At 47.0% G+C, this 21,402-nt stretch overlaps 1 protein-coding gene and 1 long non-coding RNA gene across 12 annotated transcripts in view; one reads left to right on the top strand and one right to left on the bottom strand.

Annotated features, from left to right (window-relative positions):
- PEBP4 (phosphatidylethanolamine binding protein 4) overlaps positions 1-21,402 on the bottom strand; it is a 246,798-nt gene that overhangs the window by 191,534 nt on the left and 33,862 nt on the right. For 6 of the 11 annotated variants that reach the window (XM_072796277.1, XM_072796273.1, XM_072796281.1 and 3 more), the window contains 2 exons: positions 7,634-7,770; positions 2,096-2,222 (listed from right to left, as the gene is read on the bottom strand). In XM_072796277.1, the coding sequence (XP_072652378.1) occupies positions 2,096-2,222; positions 7,634-7,764 (258 nt within the window). In that variant the 5' untranslated portion in view covers positions 7,765-7,770. Of the gene's footprint in view, positions 1-2,095; positions 2,223-7,633; positions 7,771-7,855; positions 8,074-11,907; positions 11,961-19,266; positions 19,492-21,402 lie in introns of those variants that run through there. The other 5 variants (XM_072796274.1, XM_072796275.1, XM_072796279.1 and 2 more) reach the window with 5 other exon arrangements.
- Positions 19,603-21,402, top strand: part of LOC140616020 (uncharacterized) — a 34,201-nt gene continuing 32,401 nt past the window's right edge. The window contains exon 1 of the long non-coding RNA XR_012016529.1: positions 19,603-19,971. This is a non-coding gene — a long non-coding RNA (uncharacterized lncRNA). The remainder of the gene's footprint in view (positions 19,972-21,402) is intronic.

Here is a 21,402-nt window from a genome sequence, read left to right as displayed (position 1 = left end):
AACTGAAGAAATACTTCACTTGCAGACTTTGCTGAAAAGTTAAGTGAAATGATACATGAATAGTATCCAGCAATCCAGCATAAAGTGGGTACCACTCAATTAACGGTGTTTTTTTTTTTTTTTCTCAGAAACTCTAACTGAATCTGCCAGTTACATTTCTGAGAAGAAACTCGAGTTCTGTGGCAGTAGAATATTACTTTTTCTTCCTTTGTTTCCATGACTTTGACCAATCTTTTCCTTGCGAAATCTCTCCTCGGCTTTCTTAACCACAGCTCTGTGTCCTTCATAATTCTCCAGGTTTTCTCCCCCAACCCCGCCTCTGGACTGAGACAGGGTGGGAGATTTCATGACCTGGAAGGGGTGAGGTCTTCTCTGCATTCTATGCCTACACCCGGAGGGACAGTCGGCAAAGAACAAGCTGAATCCAATGCAGACTTCTGAGCTTGCAGGGAACCAAGCACACCAGGCAGTCGGCAAAGTCTGCACTGCCATCTAGTGGACATCTGCTCTAAGATCACGCAGCGTGGAGCCCTTGGAGAACCCCCCCAACCCCCACGGGAGACAGTCACTGGGCTGCCAGAAAGTATTCCATTCGACCATGTTACTCTTTCAGTGGCAAAGCCAAGGACAAGTGAATCAACGGCCAAGTCAAGCATCTTATCCCAGGAGGAGCATTATACTCTCCCCTACAGGACTGGGTTTCTGCTCGGCTTCTGCAAGCTCTCCCCCATCCTGATCCAACTTAGAATCATAGTGGCCTATGTTTTCTCGGCTTCTCTCACACGTCCACCCGTGTGACCCAGGCCGAAGGCCTCCAGGGAGGAGAGCTGACAGGTGCACGTGTGCTCGTGCGTGTGCATGCATCTTCACTTGCGTGAGGCCTGGAGGGGTTGAGGGAGAGGAGACTGGGAAGGCCTCCTCATTACCTGCGTGCTTAGCCTCCTGGAGGAAAGGATGTTTGCAAACACAATAGCGGGCCAAAGCTTCATGTTTTCAAGCTCATAAGTTGTGGGACACATCACAGTCTATTGATTCCCTGCTAGTGAAAACAGTTCAAGAAAGCAAGAAAAATCTACCCTCTGCATCTGAGTAACCTGTGCTCCCCCCACCCCAGAACTTGCTATTTTGTTGTGTTTGTCATGACCGCTGTCAGACCTGATGAACAGCAGCATTGATTGTCCCCAGGCTGGCTCGGCAGAGGGGAAGAGCCAGCAGTGGCCTCTCCCTCCCGCAGTGCACAGAGGGGACCAGAGGGCTGTGCACGTGATGTGCATGTGGTCACATCCCTGTGGCCCTTCTGTCTCCACCCATTTGTGACCTGATTCCTGGACACATCACAGGCATCGTGTGTAGGTTGGCATTGGCACCTCCTACTAAAACACAGCAGATGAAGCGAGAGTCACCCTCCAGTACTGACACTTTGGGGACTCGGTGTGACCCAGGAATCAAGGAAGAAACAAACAGCCCCAGAGCAGCGCCACCAGGACATGGCCTGGCCACTGGAAGCCCCAGCCACAGTCCCACTTCCCTGGGCTTACTACACCCCCTAACTAAGGGAAGCATCCAGAACAAGACAGTACTCGTCATTTCCTAGTAAAAAGAATAGTTATTTCCAATTCCTAAAAATGTTTGGTGTGTTTCATGTCACAAAGACGGAGTCAAGATGCACAGCTCCGCTTGCTTAGCCTCCGCAAGGAGCACTGCCCATTACCAACTAGCTCCTCCCCATTTAAAGATCATTCTGAAAGCCCCACCACTTCGCACCTTGGGAAAAGACTCTCTCTTTTCCTTGTCTCTGCCGACTTCAAAGCACACACCAGCCGGTCTGTACCAGGAACCGGGACAGGCCTCGATGGAGCAGTCCCAGAGTTCCACTCACACTCCCAGTCTGCAGCCCTCCTCCCCACCCCAACCTCCTCCAAGGCCATGGGAATGCTCTAAGGAAGGCATGTGCTTATGACATCAGCCTTCTGAGAACATGAGACCCAACCCAGACGGCCCTGCACAAGGCTTCAAGTCACCCAGAAGAGCGGGCTCAGATGGAAACAAAGACCCATGGTCCTCCTCCTCCTCTTCCTCCTTCCTCCTCACTCACCTCCAAAGCCCCGGGGAACTTGACTATGGGCTCAGCCCAGTGGGTGATCTTCTGTCGGTAGTTGTTGCAGTCAGGAACAAACATGCAGCCAATGTTCCCCAGCTCTGGGTAGAAAACTTCAAGGCCCCTACCGAGAGAGGGAGGTGGTCAGCGCATGTAGTTCTGGGGGAGCCTGCAGGGTTCACAGGCTTCAGGACAGCACCATTGGGAATGGAGGGTCAAGTAGGATCGAATCCCAGGCCTGCTACTAACTAGCATGACCTGTGTGGTGTGTGGTTTAGGATCTACTTGACCTCTTGGTGGCTCAGTTTGTTCACCTGTAAAAAGTGGACACTGACAGTACCTACTTAGAGCGTTGACGTGAGGAGTAAAGGTGACCAATGTTTACAACAGAGCCAGCGTGTCATCAGTGGTCAGACGTGTTACCTATCATCATTTACTTCCCAAAAGGATGCACATCCTTAGGCATCCTTAGGCAAACTGGGTCATTGTCTTTAAAGTAAGATTGGGTTTATAAGAGCAATATTTCAACATTGCTTTCCAGGAATGTTCTCTTTACGTGAAGAAAGGTTCAGCAAGTGAGCACAGCCTTCTTCACGGGTACAGGCATCTGTCAACCTTTAACAATCCAGTTCCTCTTCATGTCTGCTGTCTTCACCAGTACTTCCATAATCCACATCTCTGGGTCAAGTATCACCCAGTAACCTACCTACCATTCCTTGTGCTTTTTTTTTTTTTAAAGGTTTCATTTAGGGATCCCTGGGTGGCGCAGCGGTTTGGCGCCTGCCTTTGGCCCAGGGCGCGATCCTGGAGACCCGGGATCGAATCCCACGTCGGGCTCCCGGTGCATGGAGCCTGCTTCTCCCTCTGCCTGTGTCTCTGCCTCTCTCTCTCTCTCTGTGACTATCATAAGTAAATAAATAAAAATTAAAAAAAAATAAAGGTTTCATTTATTTATTCATGAGAGATACACAGAGAGAGAGAGAGGCAAAGACATGGGCAGAGGGAGAAGCAAGCTCCATGCAGGGAGCCGGATGTGGGATCCTGTAGGCCCTGGGCTGAAGACGGTGCTAAACCACTGAGCCACCCGGGCTGCCCTCCCTGTGCTTTTGAAATGCAAATGTCTCCTGGGGGTAAACCATCTGAACACTAAGACAGTAGTATGAATCCATTTGTCTGCTTTTTCCCTGTGAAGGCCTGAATAGCACGAATGCTCTGAGAATCCGGTTCACTGGGAGGGCTCTTGCCATAACTCCACCAAGGTTAGCCTGAAGGGCTCACCTATAACCAAAACTCAGGGATAGAAGCCAGGCTGTCAAATAGATACTTTAAAAAAAAAAAATCTTTGTGCCAACCTTTTTTTTTTTTTTACTTGCCCTTCCTCTCTGTCCCCCTGTCATTTCTTATCACCAAGACCCAGGGTCTCTATAGGGTGCATTTGGTTAAGCTGATTCCCCCCGCCCCCCCGCCCCCTCAGAGAAGGGGGGCAGGGTTTCAGCTTTGCTGAAAAGCTGAGGCAGCTCCACAGCCTGCCAGCAGTCACCCAGAGCTGGCCATGATTCTCTTGCTGGGGGTAATGCCTGGAGGAGACCCAGCAAGGATATAATGAGGGAATCCATCTGGAAGGGGAGCTCTTGAGTTCTGGATCTGGGGGAAAGGCAAGGACAGCCTCCTGGTGGGGAACCCCACATTCCCTGCCCATCCCCATCCTTCCTGAGGTCCCATCTTGGGCCTTGGCTGCTGGAGGCTGCAACACCCAGCAGACACAGGATGTTTCCATGGGCCAGCACCCCTGAGGAGCCTCTGGCCAGTTAGCTGAACTTCTGGTTTGCTCAGCTCATTTGTTTCTTTTACCTCTTGGCAAGGTTAAAGTAATACCTTCTGGATCGTTTTGATCACTTTTGAACAAGTCGTAGGGACAGGTTTTCGTTTTTCTTCACAGCAGCGTTGCAATTGGTTTTTGGTTTTTTTGTTGTTTTTTTTGTTTTTGTTTTTGTTTTTGTTTTTGTTTGAGAGACAGAGAGAGCACGAGTGGTGGGAGGGGTAGAGAGAGAGGGAGACAGAGAATCCTAAGCTGGCTCCGCCCTCAGCGTGGAGCCCAGCATGGGGCTCCATCTCACAGCCCTGAGATAATGACCTGAGCTGAAACCGAGAACCTGACACTTAACTGCCTGAGCCACCCAGGCGCCCCAACAGCAACATTTTAAAGACTGTTCTGTTTGTTTCTGCCACGACTCCCTGCCGCTGCAGCTAGCAAGGTCCGAGGCCGATAGAGGGGCCCCTTCCCTGGCAGAGAGATGGAGGGTCAGCAGCACATAGGCCAGCACCGGGAAAGGCCAAGGGGCAGGGAGGAGGGGAATGGAGACCCAGAGGGGCCTCCCCCAGGAAACAAATGGGTCTCCTCTTTGTATCCTGGTGGAATTGCTGCAAATCTTAAAACAGTTAAGCAAAATCAGCAAGTTGATGTTGGGTGAGTGGGCCTCGAGCCACAGAGTGGGCCCTGGGAGGGTGGGTGCTGGGAGGCCAGGGATAAGGTCCGTGCCCCCCCGCCCTGGTCACACCTTGGGGTGCTGCCAGCCCAGTGTCTGGAAACCACAAGCTGCCCCACACAGCAGGCAGCACCAAGGCACCATGCAGGCCTCTGTCCTGTTCGGCGGTTTTGCCAAAGCCTTGCATCAGGGCACAGAAGGCAAATTTATTCGATTTGTGAGCGGCACAAAGCTGATTAATAGCAATGATCAAATTGTTCATTGATTAAAACTAACAGATGACCAAATCAGCCTGGAAAAGGATCTGGACAAGCCTGAGATAAATAAATCGAAAATTGAATTTAGTAAGAACACACTTTAGAACCGTGCCCTCTTCTTGCAGTGCCCTTCCTGCTCATGGGGTGCCTCCCCTGGGGCACGTTCTGTCTCCATCCTCAGGGTTGGGGCATTTCCCGGTCAACCTCGCAAGACCTGAGGGCACAGAGCGGAGGGGCAGGCGGCTCTGCACGGAGTAGGGAGCCCGATGTGGGGCTCAATCCCCTGACCCTGAGATCATGACCTGAACTGAAATTGAGAGTCATACACTTACTGACTGAGCCATCCAGGCACCACCGAAACCTAGGTTCTGATCTCTGTTTTTGTCAATCTACTCAGGCTTATCTCAGGGGTAGGTAAGGTATTACTCTGGAAGAGCTTTTCTCTTAACTGTGTTTTCCTACTGCTTGTCCCTAGACATAGAATTCCTCTTTTCTAGATTAATAATGCCAGGTATTAAAGCCCGACTTTAAAAATTCCCTTTCAGGGGGATCTCTGGTGGTTTAGCACCTGCCTTCGGCCCATGGCATGATCCTGGAGTTCTGGGATCGAGTCCTGCATTGGAGTCCTTGCATGGAGCCTGCTTCTCCCTCTGCTTGTGTCTCTGCCTCTCTCTCTCTCTCTCTCTCTCTGTCTCTTGTGAATAAATAAAATCTTTTTTAAAAATTAAAATTAAAAAATAAATAAATAAAAATTCCCTTTTAGACTCTATACATCCATGAGACGAGTGGCTTGTCTGGGGGCACTCTTGGTGAAGTGAAAAGCCTGAGCTAAACAGCATTTTTGGGGAGGGGAGCCCTAGAATAAGAGTTACTGACCCCTCCTCGGGGCTCTGGTGTGTCCATAACGTGTTCTCAGTTGGTGATGATCTTTTACCAATGGCAATCTTCAGCAGTAATAAAGATAAATCTCCCCTTTTATGCGGTGATGGTTTACAATCAGACATTTCCTACCAAATAACCTTAGTGTGGCGAGTTCGTGTTTCTCATACTGGGGGTCTGCTGGTGTATTCTAGGAAGTCCCGAGAATGGCTGGGCCAAAGACCAAATTGCAGCTGCCCCTCCCCACAAGTTCATAGGCCAACTCTCAGCCCCCAGAGTGATGGCATTATGAAGTGGGGCCTCCAGGAGGTGCCTTCCACTATGCCCGAGCTAGCAAGAAGACGGCCATCTATGCATCAGGAAGTAGGTTCTTACCAGACATGGAAGTGGTGGACACCTCCAGAAGGATGAGCTATAAATTTCTGCTGTTTATGAGGTGCCCTGCACTGGCATTTTGTTAGAACAGCCCAAGTGGACTAAGATAGCCCCCCCTTTGCTGGAGTTTGAGAGGCTTCTAGCCCCTGGAGGAAGATCAGCAGTCAGAGGTGGGTGGGGAAAGAGTGTTGGGTGTGGAGTCAGATAAGGGGGTGCTGAACCCTGGCTTTGCCACTCGTAAGGTGTGTAAGCACAGTGGACAGGTTGTTTAACCTCTGGGGACTCCTCATAAGCAATATGAGGATGATAATACACACCTCAGAGCTCTCTCCCAGAGCTCTCAGGGGGCTCATGGTACACAGGCCACCAGGCCACCAGTGTGCAGAGGTCAGCAGGGCAGAGCCTAGGGCAGCTGGGGCCCAGGCCGGTCCCACCACCAGTGACCATACACATATGTCACTAAGTGTCCCTCAGTGAACGGTGGGAAGCACAGAGAGCCTCTGTAATGGGGCCTTATCATGGCCTGGCCCAGCTGGCCTCCCCACCTCCCGGGGACTTGATCTTTTGCCGACCAGAGTAAAATGGCAGCCCACCCTCTGGAAGGTTCCACTCAGCCCAGTGCCTAGAGGATTGGAGCCCACATGTGAGCAGCAGCCACGTTCCCTCCTTCTCCCACACAAAACTTCACCCCGAATTATTTCACCAGAGTTTCAAAAATGTACCAATAGGAACAAAATGTGTATTATCTTTTTTGGCGGGAAAGTGCTTCAACTACCTAACTTTTCAAGGGAAAACATGTATTTATCTTTCTAAAAGAACATTGGTAAGAATTCATACGTACACAGGGAGACAGAGTGAGAGAGATCTTCCCTCCTCTCTCACTTCTGATGGCTTCAGCAGGATGCCAGCCTCCGTGGCCACCAAACAGGCAGAGGGGGTTGGCAGCCATGTGGCCCCGGTGGCCCTCGGGAGGAGCCCTGAGTCCAGGACAGTCAGGCCTGGCTTTTCTAACTGACAGTTGCTGAGGAGAGAGCTGAACTCTGAGGCAGGCAGGGAGGAGCTCATGTCCTCAGAAGGGAAAAAACCCGCCCCTGATGCCCAGCCTCTTCTCTAGACAACACCCAGGGGCCACACTCCCTAAAAGGCCCACCTGCCCCACACTCCTGGGGCCTCGTTGCTGGAAAGCAAACAACCACCCCTCACACAGGGGGCGTCCAGTCCCACATCCCCTGTCAACTGCCGCTGTTCTTTAAAATGCCACTTTGCTGAGGGTAGGGAGCAGTCGGGGCTGTGGGGAGGGATGGTCCCTCAGAGGCCTGGCAGGGTACAAGCAGGAGCTGACCACGTCCATATACCGTCTGGGCCTGGGAAAGCACTATCTGGAAGGCAGGAGCCCACCTCAGGGTCTTTCCTTAGCGCCCTAGACCATCTTTCCATCTAGGGGGTCTCCAAAGCTCGCTCCCTTTCTGCCTGTCCACAGAGGCTCCCTGGCTCTGCAGACACCCCAACCTGAGACCTCAACCCCTTTTGGACCTTACTTGCAGAGGACAGCATCGGTGTCAGACAGGGCCTCGTACAAACACATGTCGCCTTCGTCCTCGTCTCTGGTGACCACCATCGTGAGACCCAGAAACAGGGCTGCCGTGGCCAGCTTCATTGTCCAGTCCATGGACACCTGCAACAGAAGGACGGTTAGAGCTGCCGGGCCCTCTGCAGGGGGCGCCCTCCTCGCCCTGCGCGTGCCCACCCCAGGGCCCCACCAGGAGGAACGGAGACCTCTCGTAAGCAGAGGGAGGACGGCGGGCAGCTGCCTGGGCCCCAGCAGCCAATCTGCCACCCGGACACAGATACCTTGGGAGGATCTGGGCCTGCTCCAAGCCGGACTCAGTTTGCAGTCCTGGCCGAGGCCCCTCCTCCGTCGGAGCAGGGCTTTGCCGGCCACTAATCCCCGCTGAGAAGCAGGAGGACTTATATAAGCCTCCCGCCCGGCTCCTCATCCTGTCCCTGCCACTTGCCCCGTGTGTGGCCAGCTGGCCATGGGCCAACCTGCTCTTTGGCTTCAAGGCAAGCCCTGGGAAGCTGGTGACCCCAGGCTTTGGGCTGGGTGGGGGTGGGGGGGCGGGTTCTGGGGTGCTTGCAAGAGCAAGACCTTGGTCGCCCTCCTAGGAGCAGAGGTTTGGCTGGGCTGTGCCCCTCAGACAGCTCTGCATCTCCTGCCCACAATTCCTGAGCCACCTGCCTTGACAGCCTTGGGGCTGACGGATGGTAGGTAGGTGGTTGGACGCAGTGACCCTGTGGAGGAGAGGCTGCTGCACTTAGGGCGCCCCAGCCCCGAGGCCAGCTCCAAAGGGCCAGCTGAGGACAGAAGGGCTCCTCTGACTGCACCTTGCCGCAGTGCTGAACTCAGCACTCTCCCAAAATAATAGTCTCTGGAGAAGACACCAGCAGGGCTGCTGGGGAACGGGGCAGCTTGTGCGGTGCTGGGTGCCGGGTGCAGGTGCTGGCTGGGAGGAAGGGGGGTAGCAGCCTGCAGGAAGTTGTGTGTGGGACTCTGACTGGAACAGGAGAGGGCAGGAGAAGATCAGAGGCACTTCTCCCACGGCCTTTCCACTTGATCTGCGCTCCGTCTTCTCTGAGATGGGGTGTGGGGGTGTGCTGGGGGACGTTCCACCAGCCGGGAACCGAGGACTCCTGGCTTCTGCTCTGAGCCACTCCAGGCTGCTGGGGGTGGGGGGGTTGGTTGGTGGAGGGGGGGTGGCGATGCCCCACCAGGACGCACCACTTCTCGCCTTCAAAAACAAGTAAAATGCCCCCGTCACTCTTGTGCCTTGCTGAGGAAGATGAGATCATAGCCATAAAGTATATGCAGCTCGAGCTTTAGAGAAACTATTTCCAGCATAGCTTGCTTTTCAGCTGAATTCCTGCTTCCAGGATCCCGACTTCAAGCAAAAAGCCCTTCTTTGGGGCTACAAATTAAACACACTTCTCAATAATTAGAGTCCCTGTATGATGAGCCTACCCCCCCCCCCCCGCCTCCCCAGAGGACTCATTCCTAAGATCATTCCCCTTTTGGAAGTGCCTCCTGGTAGCCTCCTCACAAGATGGCTGTGAGAATGGAACCAAACAAACTATATAAGGTCTTCAGTGCACAAATGGCCCTCCTCTAGGGATTGCTCAGTCATGTGGAGTACTCTTCCACAGGTCCATCCATTTTTTCATTCATTCATTCATTCATTCATTCATTTGCACTCCATCTTGCCACTGGGTACTGAGCACCTCCCATGTGCCAGGCCCTGGGCCCGCTCCGTCATATAGGGTCAGCATGGTCCCTGTTCTTGCAGAGCTCACTGGATAGCCAGAGCCACAAAGACAACGCTGCCAGCATTGGTATTGGCGTTGGTATTCCAAGGCCAAGAGACTCTTGTTTTCAAACTGGCAGCCACTAGAGAACCAAAACTTTCTGAATGCCAACAGCTCTTAGCACCGAAAAATGGCTGTCTAGACAGTCTCCGGCATAGGGTGGCTCTTGCTGAGCCCACTCATTCAGCAATTCTTCTTTACTCAGGATGAGCCAAGCTTTTATTATTGAATCCTCTTGCTATGATCCTCTGACGTAAGTAAGTACTATTATGATCCCATTTTACAGAGGAGGAAACTGAGGTACACGGAGGTTTGCTAACCTGGACCCTGGTCACATGGATTGTAAGTGGCCAACCTGGGATTTGAACCCATGCCATCTGCCTCCAGACTCTGCTCCTTGACCACTCTCTTCTATTGCCCCCTCTTGGAGCTTTGCTGCACCCTGTCTTCCCCCCTCTATTCCCTTTGTTCTTGGAAGGAAGCCCAGAATCTCCCACTTGGCCCATAATGTCTGCATGATCTGGCTCTTCCTGCTTCTCGAGCTGTGACTCTCTACTCTTCGCTGCTGCTGCTCAAGGTTGAACTCCAGCTCAAGCCTCAAGCTCCTTCCTGCTGCAGGGCCTTTGCCTTCCTATGCACCGCCCTCACTTCCCACCCCTTTTTGGTGGGTAGCTGAAATGTCATTTCTTCAGAGAAACGTCCTGACCCCCAGGTTCCATTAGATTCCTGTTAGACAGAATCATAGCTCCTTAGTCTTTTCCTTGTTCTTATATGCTTGTAATGCATTATTTTGTAACTATTTGCTCAGATATTAGCTATAGTTCCCCCACCCCCATTCTACAAGTTCCTTGTCCTGTAGGCTGTACGGCATCTGTGTCCAGCATCCCAAGCACAGTTCCTGGCGTGTCTAGATGCTTAATAAACTACCCTGTGAATGCCTGACAAACCTGCCACCTCTGTTTCTGATAGTCCTATTTTCACGTAATAGCTCCTAACTCCATAAGCATCAGCAGGAAGTAACCACTCAGGTTGGCCCCTGGCCCTGGGTCCCTTTTGCTTATTTATCTAACCTTCTCTGGCTTGTTTTCGTACAGAGAGATCTGACACAGAGTGCAGTGGTTCTTGGCATTTTCGAATCTGATCTTTCTCTTGGGGATTCACAGGACTTCACTTCATACGCAGAGTCCAAGATCTGGGAACCACATTCAAGCCCAGGAGGGCACAGCATCCCCTTCCCATTACCAGCCTCTTTTACTCGATTGCCTTATTTCTGGAAACTCCTATCTCTAGATCCTGAGGTAGCCACCCTGGGAGCCCCCTTCTTTTCCTCTGATCATCTGGGCTGTGACCACATCCCAGTACGATCAGGTAGGCTGAGCCTGTTGGTTTCCTGAGATGCTTCAGTCCCTCCAAAACCCAGGATCTGTTGGGCCAGGGCTCCTGGAACTCTTGACTTCTCTTCTATCCCTCCAGACCTCTGTGCCTGACACCTGCCCCATCACTACCGAGGTGTCACCTTTCTTTATCCAGACAGATGCTCATGCTTTCCCTCCCTCCTAAACCTTTTCACCACGTATGCCTCTGGAATCTGAATTTATGGCGACCACGTTCCCCCTCACTCTTTTCCTTTACTCTACATTTAAAAAATTGAGACTTACACACCATAAAAGTCACCCTTTTAACATGTACAATTCAGTGATTTTTTAGTATTGAAATCACTAAAGGTTATGCAACCCTCACAAAGTTATGCAACCATCATCACTGACTAATTCCAGAACATTTTAATCACCCCCAAAGAAGCCCCAAAGCAGAACTCATTAACAGTTACTCCCCATTCCTACCTCTCCCAGTCCTTAGGAGCCACTAATCTACTCTCTATCTTTGTAGATTTGGCTATTCTGGGTGTTTCATATAAATGGAATCATACTGCAGTTGACCCTTGAACAACATGGAGGTTAAGGATATCAATCCCCTGTGCAGTTGAAAATCTGTGCGTAACTTTTAAATCCTCCCAGATTTAACTACTAATAACCTACTGTTGCCTGGTATCATGACCTGAGCCCAAGGCAGGTGCTTAATTGACTGAGCCACCCAGGCACCCCAGTCTTTTTATTTTCTTGATGGTGTGGTTTGATGCACAAAAGGTTAACTTCAATGGACTCCATAGAACTTCAATGAAGTCCAATTTATCTATTTCTTCTTTTGTTGTCTATGTTTTTGGTGTCATATTCAAGAAATTATTGCCAAATCCAATGACATGAAGCTTTTCCTCTATGTTTCCTTTTCCTCTATGTTTCCTCTATGTTTCCAATCTTATATATATATCATTGATCCATTGTGGGTTAACTTTTTTGAAGATTTATTTATTTATTTTAGAGAAGGAGAGAAAGAGAGAGAAAGAGATCACAAGCAGGGGGAGGGGCTGGGGGAGAGAATCTCCAAGCAGACTCGCCAGAGTGGAGACCCTGACACGGGGCTCAATCTCACAACCCATGAGATCATGACCTGAGCAGAAACCAAAAGTCAGAGGCTTAATCAACTCAGCTACCCAGGCGCCCCCATTGTGAGTTAATTTTTATAAGTTGTGTTAGGCAAGGATCCATTTTTATTCTTTTTCATGTAACTATCCAGTTGTTCCAACATCATTTGGTGAAAAGATTGCTTTCCCCATTGATACCACTTCACCTCTACCTCTTGCCATAACCAGAATCTCCCTGACTCTTGAGAAGCTGCTTCTCCTGAAGTTCTTCAAAGTGTGAATGCTCAGTCTCCCACCCCCAACATGATTCAGGGTTGGGAGGTAAGGTTGACTAGCACCCCATTCCCCATTGCTGCTTCTCTACCATGACTCCTCAGCCCTCTTGTCAAAATCTACATTTCATGAGGCTTACTCCATCTATCACTCCTTGCTCACTGAAGACATTGGTACTTGGCATGGAAACTTTCCCTTGTTCTAAGTCTTGACATCAACCCAGGGGTAAATCCATATGCATGGAGACGCTGCTTCCAACACTTCTCCTCCTTCCTCTCTAGCCTCTTTTCTTTTATTTTTTTAAAAGATTTTATTTATTTATTCATGAGAAACACACAGAGAGGCAGAGACATAGGCAGGGGAGAAGCAGGCCTTCCATTTGGAGCTTGATATAGGACTAGATCCCAGGACCCTATGATCACGACCTGAGCCAAAGGCAGAGGCTCAAGCAGTGAGCCAGGTGCCCCTCTAGCCTCTTTTCTGATGGCAACTTCTTGGACACTGTCATCACTAAAAACCATTCCATTCCTGAAATCTTACATTTAAATCTTTAAGCAGCTATTCTCTTAACCTCTCCTTCCTTTGCTCTCACTTCATTACTCCCACTGCATCTCATTCTGAACTCCAATCCCGTGACCACTGTCTTTTCTCCTTACCTATTCTGATTTCCTTCTCTCTGATGCCTAGTTTCCTATGGATCTTTACTTCCACTCTTCACTTGCCACCATCCTCAATTCCTTCCTCCTTATCCTCATGTTGTGGCTGTTGGGCATAAGTCCAATTTTGAAGCACTCTCCCTGCTCCACTGTGTACACTTGCTGCTCTCCCCTCCCACTTATCTTCCCCTGAGAAGCAAGGGATGGGGAAAGTTATTGTGCTAAGTCAAAGAAGCCTGTCACAAAAGACCATATAGTATGATTCCTTTTATATGAAACGTCCAGAATAGGAAAATATATAGGGACATAAAATTGATTCATGGTCACTGAGGGCTGGGGGGTGGGTGGATGAGTGAACAGGGCAGATGGGGGTGATCACTAAAAGGTATGGGGTTTCTTTTGGAGGTGATGAAAATGTTTTAACATTGTGGTGATGGTTGTACATATCTGTAATTATACTTAAAAACACTGAATTTTATACTTTAAAGGCCATCAAATTGTGCATATTTCAATTATGCCATCCAATGTGGTGAACTGTGTGGTATGTGAAACATATCTCAAAGCTGTTTAAAAAAAAAAAAAAAAACAGTCCAGGTAACATCAGGAAAATGATGGACTGGGAGGCTCATGCACTCTAAACCCAACCCAAACCAAACAACCAACAAAACAAACAAACAAAAACCCTTCACAGCTGGCTGAGTTAGGAGCTCTGGATAATAGTGAAGGATTGAGCTCAACCAAGTGAATGCTAACTCAAGAAAAAGTTGCCTTCAAATTGGTAAGAAATTTCTTGGCATTTTCACGTGTCTCTCACCCCACACCCTCCCAAGCATAGTTAAGTCTTGGTTTAGAGGAAACTGAAGCCCAGTTACTGGTTTCCTCTCTCAAATCAGAGGGAGCCAAGTAGACCGTATTACAGTATTCCAATCTGTCTAGGAGTTGTCTGAAGGACTGGTCTCTATTTTGTCTAACTCAGGTCTCAGGGAAAATAAGGAGTAGGTTGCTTATGAGAGCTGCAGGGAGACTACAGACCTGCAGATACTTGGGGCAAGAATTTATGGATAGAGACAGATAAAAGATAATATAGGATCCAAAGAGAAGCTAGGGTGAGATTCTTGGGGAAATTCAGACATCTAAAAGAAGTTGTGTAAATGAGGGAATTGAGAAAGCTACATTCAGGTCCAGGAAACATGCTTAGAAAAGACCAGAGAAGATCTTAAGTTCTGATCTTGTGCTGATCTTTGGGCCCAGGGCATGCTCAGCTAATTAGTAAATGTCTTCTTTGGCACACAGCCAGTCTGCAAAAACTAGGAAAGGTGGTTGTTTCTTTCAAATACTCAATTTTCAGCAACAACAAAAAATCACAAATAATAAAAAAAAACATAGCCATTCAAAGGAATAAAATAAGTTGACATAAACTGTCCCTGAGGATGTTCACACATCAGATTTGTTAAAGACCTTAAGATAACTGTCTTCAATATATTCAAAGAGCTAAAGGAAAACATGAGTGAAGAGCTAAAGAAAATCTTGGGGCACCTGGGTGGCTCAATTGGTTAAGTGTCTGCCTTTAGCTTAGGTCATGATCCTAAGGTCCTGGGATTGAGCCCTCAATGGGGCTTCCTGCTCAGCAGGGAACCTGCTTCTCTCTCTCTCTGTCTCTGTCTCTCTCTCTTTCTCTCCAATAAATAAATAAATAATCGAAAAAAAAGAACTAAGGAAAACACTATATGACCAAATCAGAATATCAACAAAGTATAAAAATTATGAAAAGGAGCAAAATAAATTCTAGAGCTCAAAAATGAAATAACTGCAATGATAAATTTACTAAAGGGATTCAATAGCACATTTGAGCAAGGAGAAAAAAAAGAATTGATGAATTTGAAGATAGGAACATTGAGATTATTGAATCTAGGAGCAGAAGCAAAAAGAAAAAAGATGAAAAAAAATGAACAGAGCTTAAGAGATCCATAGGATGCCATCAAGTAGACCAATATATGCATTATGAGAGTTTGAGAAGGTAAAACAGAGCCGGGGGCAGAAAGAACATTTGAAAAAATAATGGCCAAAAACGTCCCAAATTTGATGAAATACATGGATCTGCAAATGCAAAAAGCTCAAGAAATGCCAAGTAGAATAAACTTAAAGACACTTATACCAGGATCCCTGGGTGGCTCAGCGGTTTGGCGCCTGCCTTCAGCCCAGGGCCTGATCCTGGAGACCTGGGATCGAGTCCCACATCGGGTTCCCTGCATGGAGCCTGCTTCTTCCTCTGCCTGTGTCTCTGCCTCTCTCTCTGTGTGTCTCTCATGAATAAATAAATACAATCTTAAAAAAAAAAAAAGGCACTCATACGAAGACACATAATGGAACTGTTGAAAGACAAAAAAATGGAATCTTGAAAGCAGCAAGAGAAAAGGGACTTGACATATACAAGATATCCTCTGTAAGACAGCTGATTTTTTTAAATGATATTTTAGTGTTTTTTAAAAAGATTTTATTTATTTATTTGAGAGAGAGAGAAAGAGAGAGAATGAGCTGGGGGGGAAGGGCAGAGGGAGAGGGAGAAGCAGACTACTCGCTGATTGCAAAGCCGGATGTAGGGCTGGGTCCCAGGACTCTGAGATCATGACCTGAGCCAAAGGCAGCCACTTAACCAACTGAGCCATCCAGTCGCCCCCTGACAGTCGAGTTACAGAAGAAACTTTGGAGCCTGGTGCATTGGGAAAATATATAGTTGACCTTCAAACAGCAGGGAGGTTAGGTGCAGTGACTCCCATGCAGTAAAAAATTTGCATATAAATACTTTGACTTCCCCAAAACTTATGTACTAATAACCTACTGTCGACTGGAACCCTTACTGATAACATAAACAATTGGTTAATGAATATTTTGTACATTATCTATATTACATATTGTATTCTTACAATAAAGTAAGCTAGAGAAAAGAAAATATTATTTTTATTTTTTTTTAAAGATTTTACTTATTTCTTCATAGAGACAGACAGAGAGAGGCAGAGACATGGGGAGAGGAAGAAGCAGGGACCCTAATGCAGGACTCTATCCCAAGACCCTGGGATCACAACCTGAGCCAAAGGCAGACGCTCAACCGCTGAGCCACCCAGGTGCCCCCCGCCCCCAAAATCATAAAGAAGAGAAAAAAAATCAACAAATAAGTAGATCAAATCTATGTTGTTCAAGGGTTAACTGTATTTAAAATTTTTAAAGAAAAAACTGTCTATATCCAGCAAAACTGTCCTTCAAGAATGAGGGAGATATTAAGACATTCCCAGACAAACAAAAACTGAGTGAGAGTTCATTGCCACTAGAGATTTCCTGCAAGAAAGTCTTTCAGGTTGAAATGAAAGGACAGCAGACAGTAACCTGATGTTAGATGAAGATATAAAGATCTCAGGTAGAGGTAAATATATAGGTAAACATAAAAGCCAGTATTACTACAATTTTTCTTTGAAACTCCACTTTTTTTTAAAAGTAGGATTTAAAAGTAATTCCAAATCTTTGCTAGTGTACAGATATATAAAGATATAATTTGTGACATCAATTACATAAAGTAGGGGAGTGTAGCTATATAGGAGTAGAGTTCTTACATGCAATTGAAATTAAGTTGGTATCAATTCAAATTAGATCATAGTACTTTTAGGATGTTTTATGTGATGCTCATGATACCCACAAAATATACCTACATAACATACACAAAAAGAAGTTAGAAGGGAGTAAAAACATGTTGCTACAAACTCTTTCAAAAGGTTAAAGTGGAGGGAACACTTCCTAAGTCATTTTGTGAGGCTAACATTACCCTGATACCAAAACTAGAGAAAGACACTATAAAAAAGGAAAATTAAAGACCAATACTCTTCATGAATATTGATGTAAAAATCCTGGCAAACCACATCCAGAAGCATATTAACAGGATTATATAACATGACCAAGTAAGATTTATTCCTAGAACATAAGAATGGTTCAACATAAGAACATCAACAAATATAATACACCACATTGACAGAATGAAGGGAAAAAACCCACATGATTATCTCCCTCGATGCAGAAAAAGCATTTGACAAAACTTAACAACTTTATTGATGAAAAAACACTCAACAAACTAGGAAGAGAAGGAAACATCCTCAATATGATAAAGGCCATGTATGAAATACTCATAGCTAATATCATACACAAAAACTTTCCTCAAACACCAAGAACAAGACAAATGTATTAGTTTGCCAGGGCTGTCATAGAAAACACCACAGACTGGTGGCTTAAGCAACAGGAACTTGCTTTTCTCACAATGAGGAGTTACTACTTAATGGTTACAGATTTTATGTTGGGGTAATACATGTCTTGAAATACATAGAATGATAAATGCTCAACATTGTGACTGTAATGCCACTGAATTGTACTCTTAAAAGAGTTAAAATGGTAAATTTTATGCATATTTTAGCACTCACACATACCCCATGCCCATCCAAGGAACTAGTGGTCTATAGAGCCCACTTTGGAAACACTGACCTCATCCATTCTCCTCACTGTATAGACCACTTGATCAGCCTGTGTAGACTACTTTCCATACTCTCAACTGGCTCTGCTTTCTCCCACCCTAAGGCCTTTGTACAAGCTGTTCTCTCTGCAAAGAGAGCCATTCTCTCTTGTCTCATGACACATATGGCTAACTTTTGCTTATCCTTCAGATGTTGCTTAAATCACCGATTTTCCTTCAGTGAACCTTCTTAGCTATCCTCTCCTATCCACATACAGTTTCTGCAATGCTACCACCATGTTAGTATGTATCGGGCCATTTTTATTTGCCATTTACTTGTGCTTATCTAACACTAGACTGTTTCCTTTATGAGAAGAACCACATGTGTCCTGTGAATTGCTGTGTCTGGCACCTAACACAGTGGCTGAGAAACAGCAGATGCTCAATTACCACTTAAAGAAGGAAGGAAATAAGGGAGGGAAGGGTGGACATTGATCGCCTAAAGATCACATCTCCACCTCCACTTTAATCTGTGCCTCACTTGAGTTCCAGGGACAGTGTTTGCTCCTCCTTCAATAGCATTTGCCAGTATCTTTCTTCTGTTTTAGTTTTCTGTGCACATATTTCATCCTGTGAGGGTCCCAGTTGTTTCTGCATCCCCCACAGTACTTTGAATATAGTAGACACTTAACTAAATAAGCACATACATTAAAAATAGCATGTTGTAAATGGAATATTCTGACTTTATGTTTTCTTTCATATGTAAAGAGTAAGGGAAGAACCACAAAGTCTCCCAAAATGCACTTGAGCCATCCTTTAGTTCTCAACTAAAAGATGTTGCTTTTATCCTCCTTTCATTTCAGATAACCAATTTGGAAATTGTCTTGGAATGTAAAAGTATCAGAATATAATTTCTTTTGTTATTTTAGGAAATGCTTCCTTTCCTTCTGTCACGTTTTGAATTGTAGATGTTTAACTTATCAAACAGAAGATGCCAGAACTGGTGGTGTTGACAGGGGGTGGGGCAAGGAGGCAGTGGCAGAGAGAGCTCCAGAGCTGAATTTTCTAGCAGTTACATTTCCTAAGAGTCAGTGACTGGAAGACTGTCCAGCCCTGGCCCCTAAGCCAACCACTCATTTTACCCAAAGGTTCTGCTAGACCTCCAGCCAGAAGCTGGGGGCTTGGTCCACTTTACTCCAAGGACAACAAAGTCTTCTTTCTGGGAGCCCCAGCTTGTTGGTCTCAACAACCAACTGTTGACCTAATAAGCCCACTGCTTCAGCCATATGTTGTATGTATTGACTCACTTCATCCACAGTATGGAAAGGTCCAGATAAGCTATGAAATAGTGGCATTTGCCAGGTTCCTTTGGTGCCATGTTATCCTCAGAAGGTTGAACATTCTGTATGTCATCATGGAAGTGAGCACTGTATGTAGAGCCCATGAGAGCTGCACTACCCATGCACTGCCCATGAGAGCTGCTACTGCTACTGGTTCTGCCCACATATCTACACATGGGAGGAAATAGGAATTCTTCTGCAGAGGGGGAATCAGGACCCCACAAAGGAAAGAAACTTCCTAAGTTTGTTAGATGGCCTGTCTGAACTGAAATCAGTAATGCTAATCCCAGTCCAGGACTCTAGTAGTGAGAAATGTGCCAAGGAGCCCTTTCTGGGGAAGTTAGAGAAATGTTTGATGCTCAGACACAAGCACGTAGAAACGCCACGAGTCATGGCCTCAAATCATATGAAGGTAAAAAAATCAGAAATATGTCCTACACACCAATTCTCTTAAATTCTCCAGGGCCCAGTTCTTATCTCTGAGAACTGCTCATTCTCTGTCTGTCTGTCTGTCTGGTCCTTATGGAAAGTCCCTGCCTCCCATCAACCAGGGAGAAGAGCCCCGATCACTTACCCAGAGCAGTGTGGGAGCCATTGGGTGGTGGCTGTAGGGAGGTGAGAAATCTTGGCAGGTTTCTGGGGGCTGGACAAGGTGAGGAGCAAGTTACCTCCAGGATGCCCCACAGTTTGGGCCCTTAAGGCAACCAGGGTCTGCCAGTATTGAGAGTATGGGAGTTTTAGGGGAGGTTCCTGGAGTGCCAGGAGAGGAGGCAGCAGTTGGCCGTTGGGGAGGCAGTTGGGGAAGTTCCAAGAAGTTCCAGGGAGGAGCTAACATGCAGGGTGGGTAAGAATAGGAAAAAGAAGAATGAAAAAAAAAAAAGAAGAAGAAGAAGAAGAAGAATGGGTGGGTTTTCTGGCATTCCCTCTTCCAAGGATTCTAAGGTAAAGGCAGAAATCAGAGATGGTTCTCTTACCATTTCCATTTCTCTCCTACCTTTTAAGATATGCTGTAAGACAGGGAGAAGAGACACCAGGGATGCACAGAGAAAGTTGTGGAAGAATAAAGAGAGAAACCATTGGGCCTAGAGTCCCAGAAAGAGACAAAGTAGCAAGCAAAACTCACATAGATACTGAGAGGAGAGAGGTGGGATTGGGAACTTTGGGGTGAAGGAAGAGCCCCTTCTCTAATGAGGGTAGCCTGGAGCCTCAGAAGAATGCAGAGGAACAACACTTGTTCAAGCCCAGGATCTGCCAAGACTGCAGAGACCACTTTCAGCAGGTAATATTCTACCAATATGGCCAGTGCATCGGATGCTCCTGTAAAAGGTGATCAAGCCCAGGGCAAGTCCCTGGCTTTCAGGACTTGGGTTTCCTGCTGTTTTAAATGACCACATCTGGGACCAGAACCTTGATTTCCTTCTGGAAAATTCTTCCCAGGAAATTCAAGGAGTCAGTGGAAATCCAAACATCCTAGATGACTTAAGTCAGAATCACTGAAGGTAAGCTCTAGGCATCAGTACTTTTTTAATGAATTAATTGGTCAGTTAATTAATTTGAAGTAGACTCCATGCCCAGTGTTGTGCCCAATGTGGAGCCTGAACTTACGACCCTGAGATCAGACCTGAGCTGAGATCAAGAGTCTGATACCCAACCGACTGAGCCACTTAGGGGCCCTGACATCAGTATTTTAAAAGTGCTTCTCATGGGTTTCTAATAAGCAGCTAGGCCTGAGAAACTCTGATTTTTTTTCTTAAATATTTGATTTATTTATTCATGAGAGACGCAGAGAGAGGCAGAGACATAGGCAGAGGGAGAAGCAGGCTCCCTGCAGGGAACTCAAAGAGAGACTCAATCCCAGGACCATGACCTAAATTGAAGGCAGACACTCAGCCACTGAGCCACCCAAGGGCCCTGAAATTCTCTGCTTTAAACATAGATTGGTGACAGACATTTGCCAGATGCTGAAGGTACAATCATGAACAAGATTCAGACCCTGATTCTGATGAGCTCTCAGCTGAGCAATAAACATACATCAAAACAAACCACAATGACAAAATCACCAACAGTGTGCTGAGCTCAGCCATGGAACCATCCCTTAGGCAAAGAGGAAGGTGTATTAATTATGTGTTTTATTTTATACATTTTATGATGGTTTGACGTCTTGAGGGTCTTGCTGGTTGAGGAGAGATGGTCCCTTGCTTCCTGGGCACAGGAATTCTTTTTTTTTTTTTAAGATTGATTGATTGATTGATTGATTGATTTATGATAGACATAGAGAGAGAGAGAGAGAAGCAGAGACACAGGAGGAGGGAGAAGCAGGATCCATGCTGGGAGCCCGACGTGGGACTCGATCCTGGGACTCCAGGATCGTGTACTGGGCCAAAGGCTGGCGCTAAACCGCTGAGCCACCCAGGGATCCCTGGGCTAGGTGATTCTTAGAGATAGTGAACTCACCTTGGAACATATCTTTCTTATGCAAAGCAACGATCTTGGGTCCATACCCCAAAACAACCTCTTTTATCCAGCTGTCACCCACTGAGCCTATATCCCTCTGCCCAACACCATTCCAAGGCCAGGCACCAGGCACTGGACACCACCCACCTACCTCAGAGGACACTGGCATTATTCAAACTAGCTGACCCTAAGCTGTTTTCCCTGCTTCATCCCTTCCTTCCCATGGAAAACATCATAAAGGCTCTGGGACAGGCAT

The sequence above is a fragment of the Canis lupus genome, chromosome 24 (assembly GCF_048164855.1).
Source record: "Canis lupus baileyi chromosome 24, mCanLup2.hap1, whole genome shotgun sequence".
NCBI classification, from domain to species: domain Eukaryota; kingdom Metazoa; phylum Chordata; class Mammalia; order Carnivora; family Canidae; genus Canis; species Canis lupus.
This window is presented reverse-complemented; position numbering and strand designations above follow the sequence as displayed.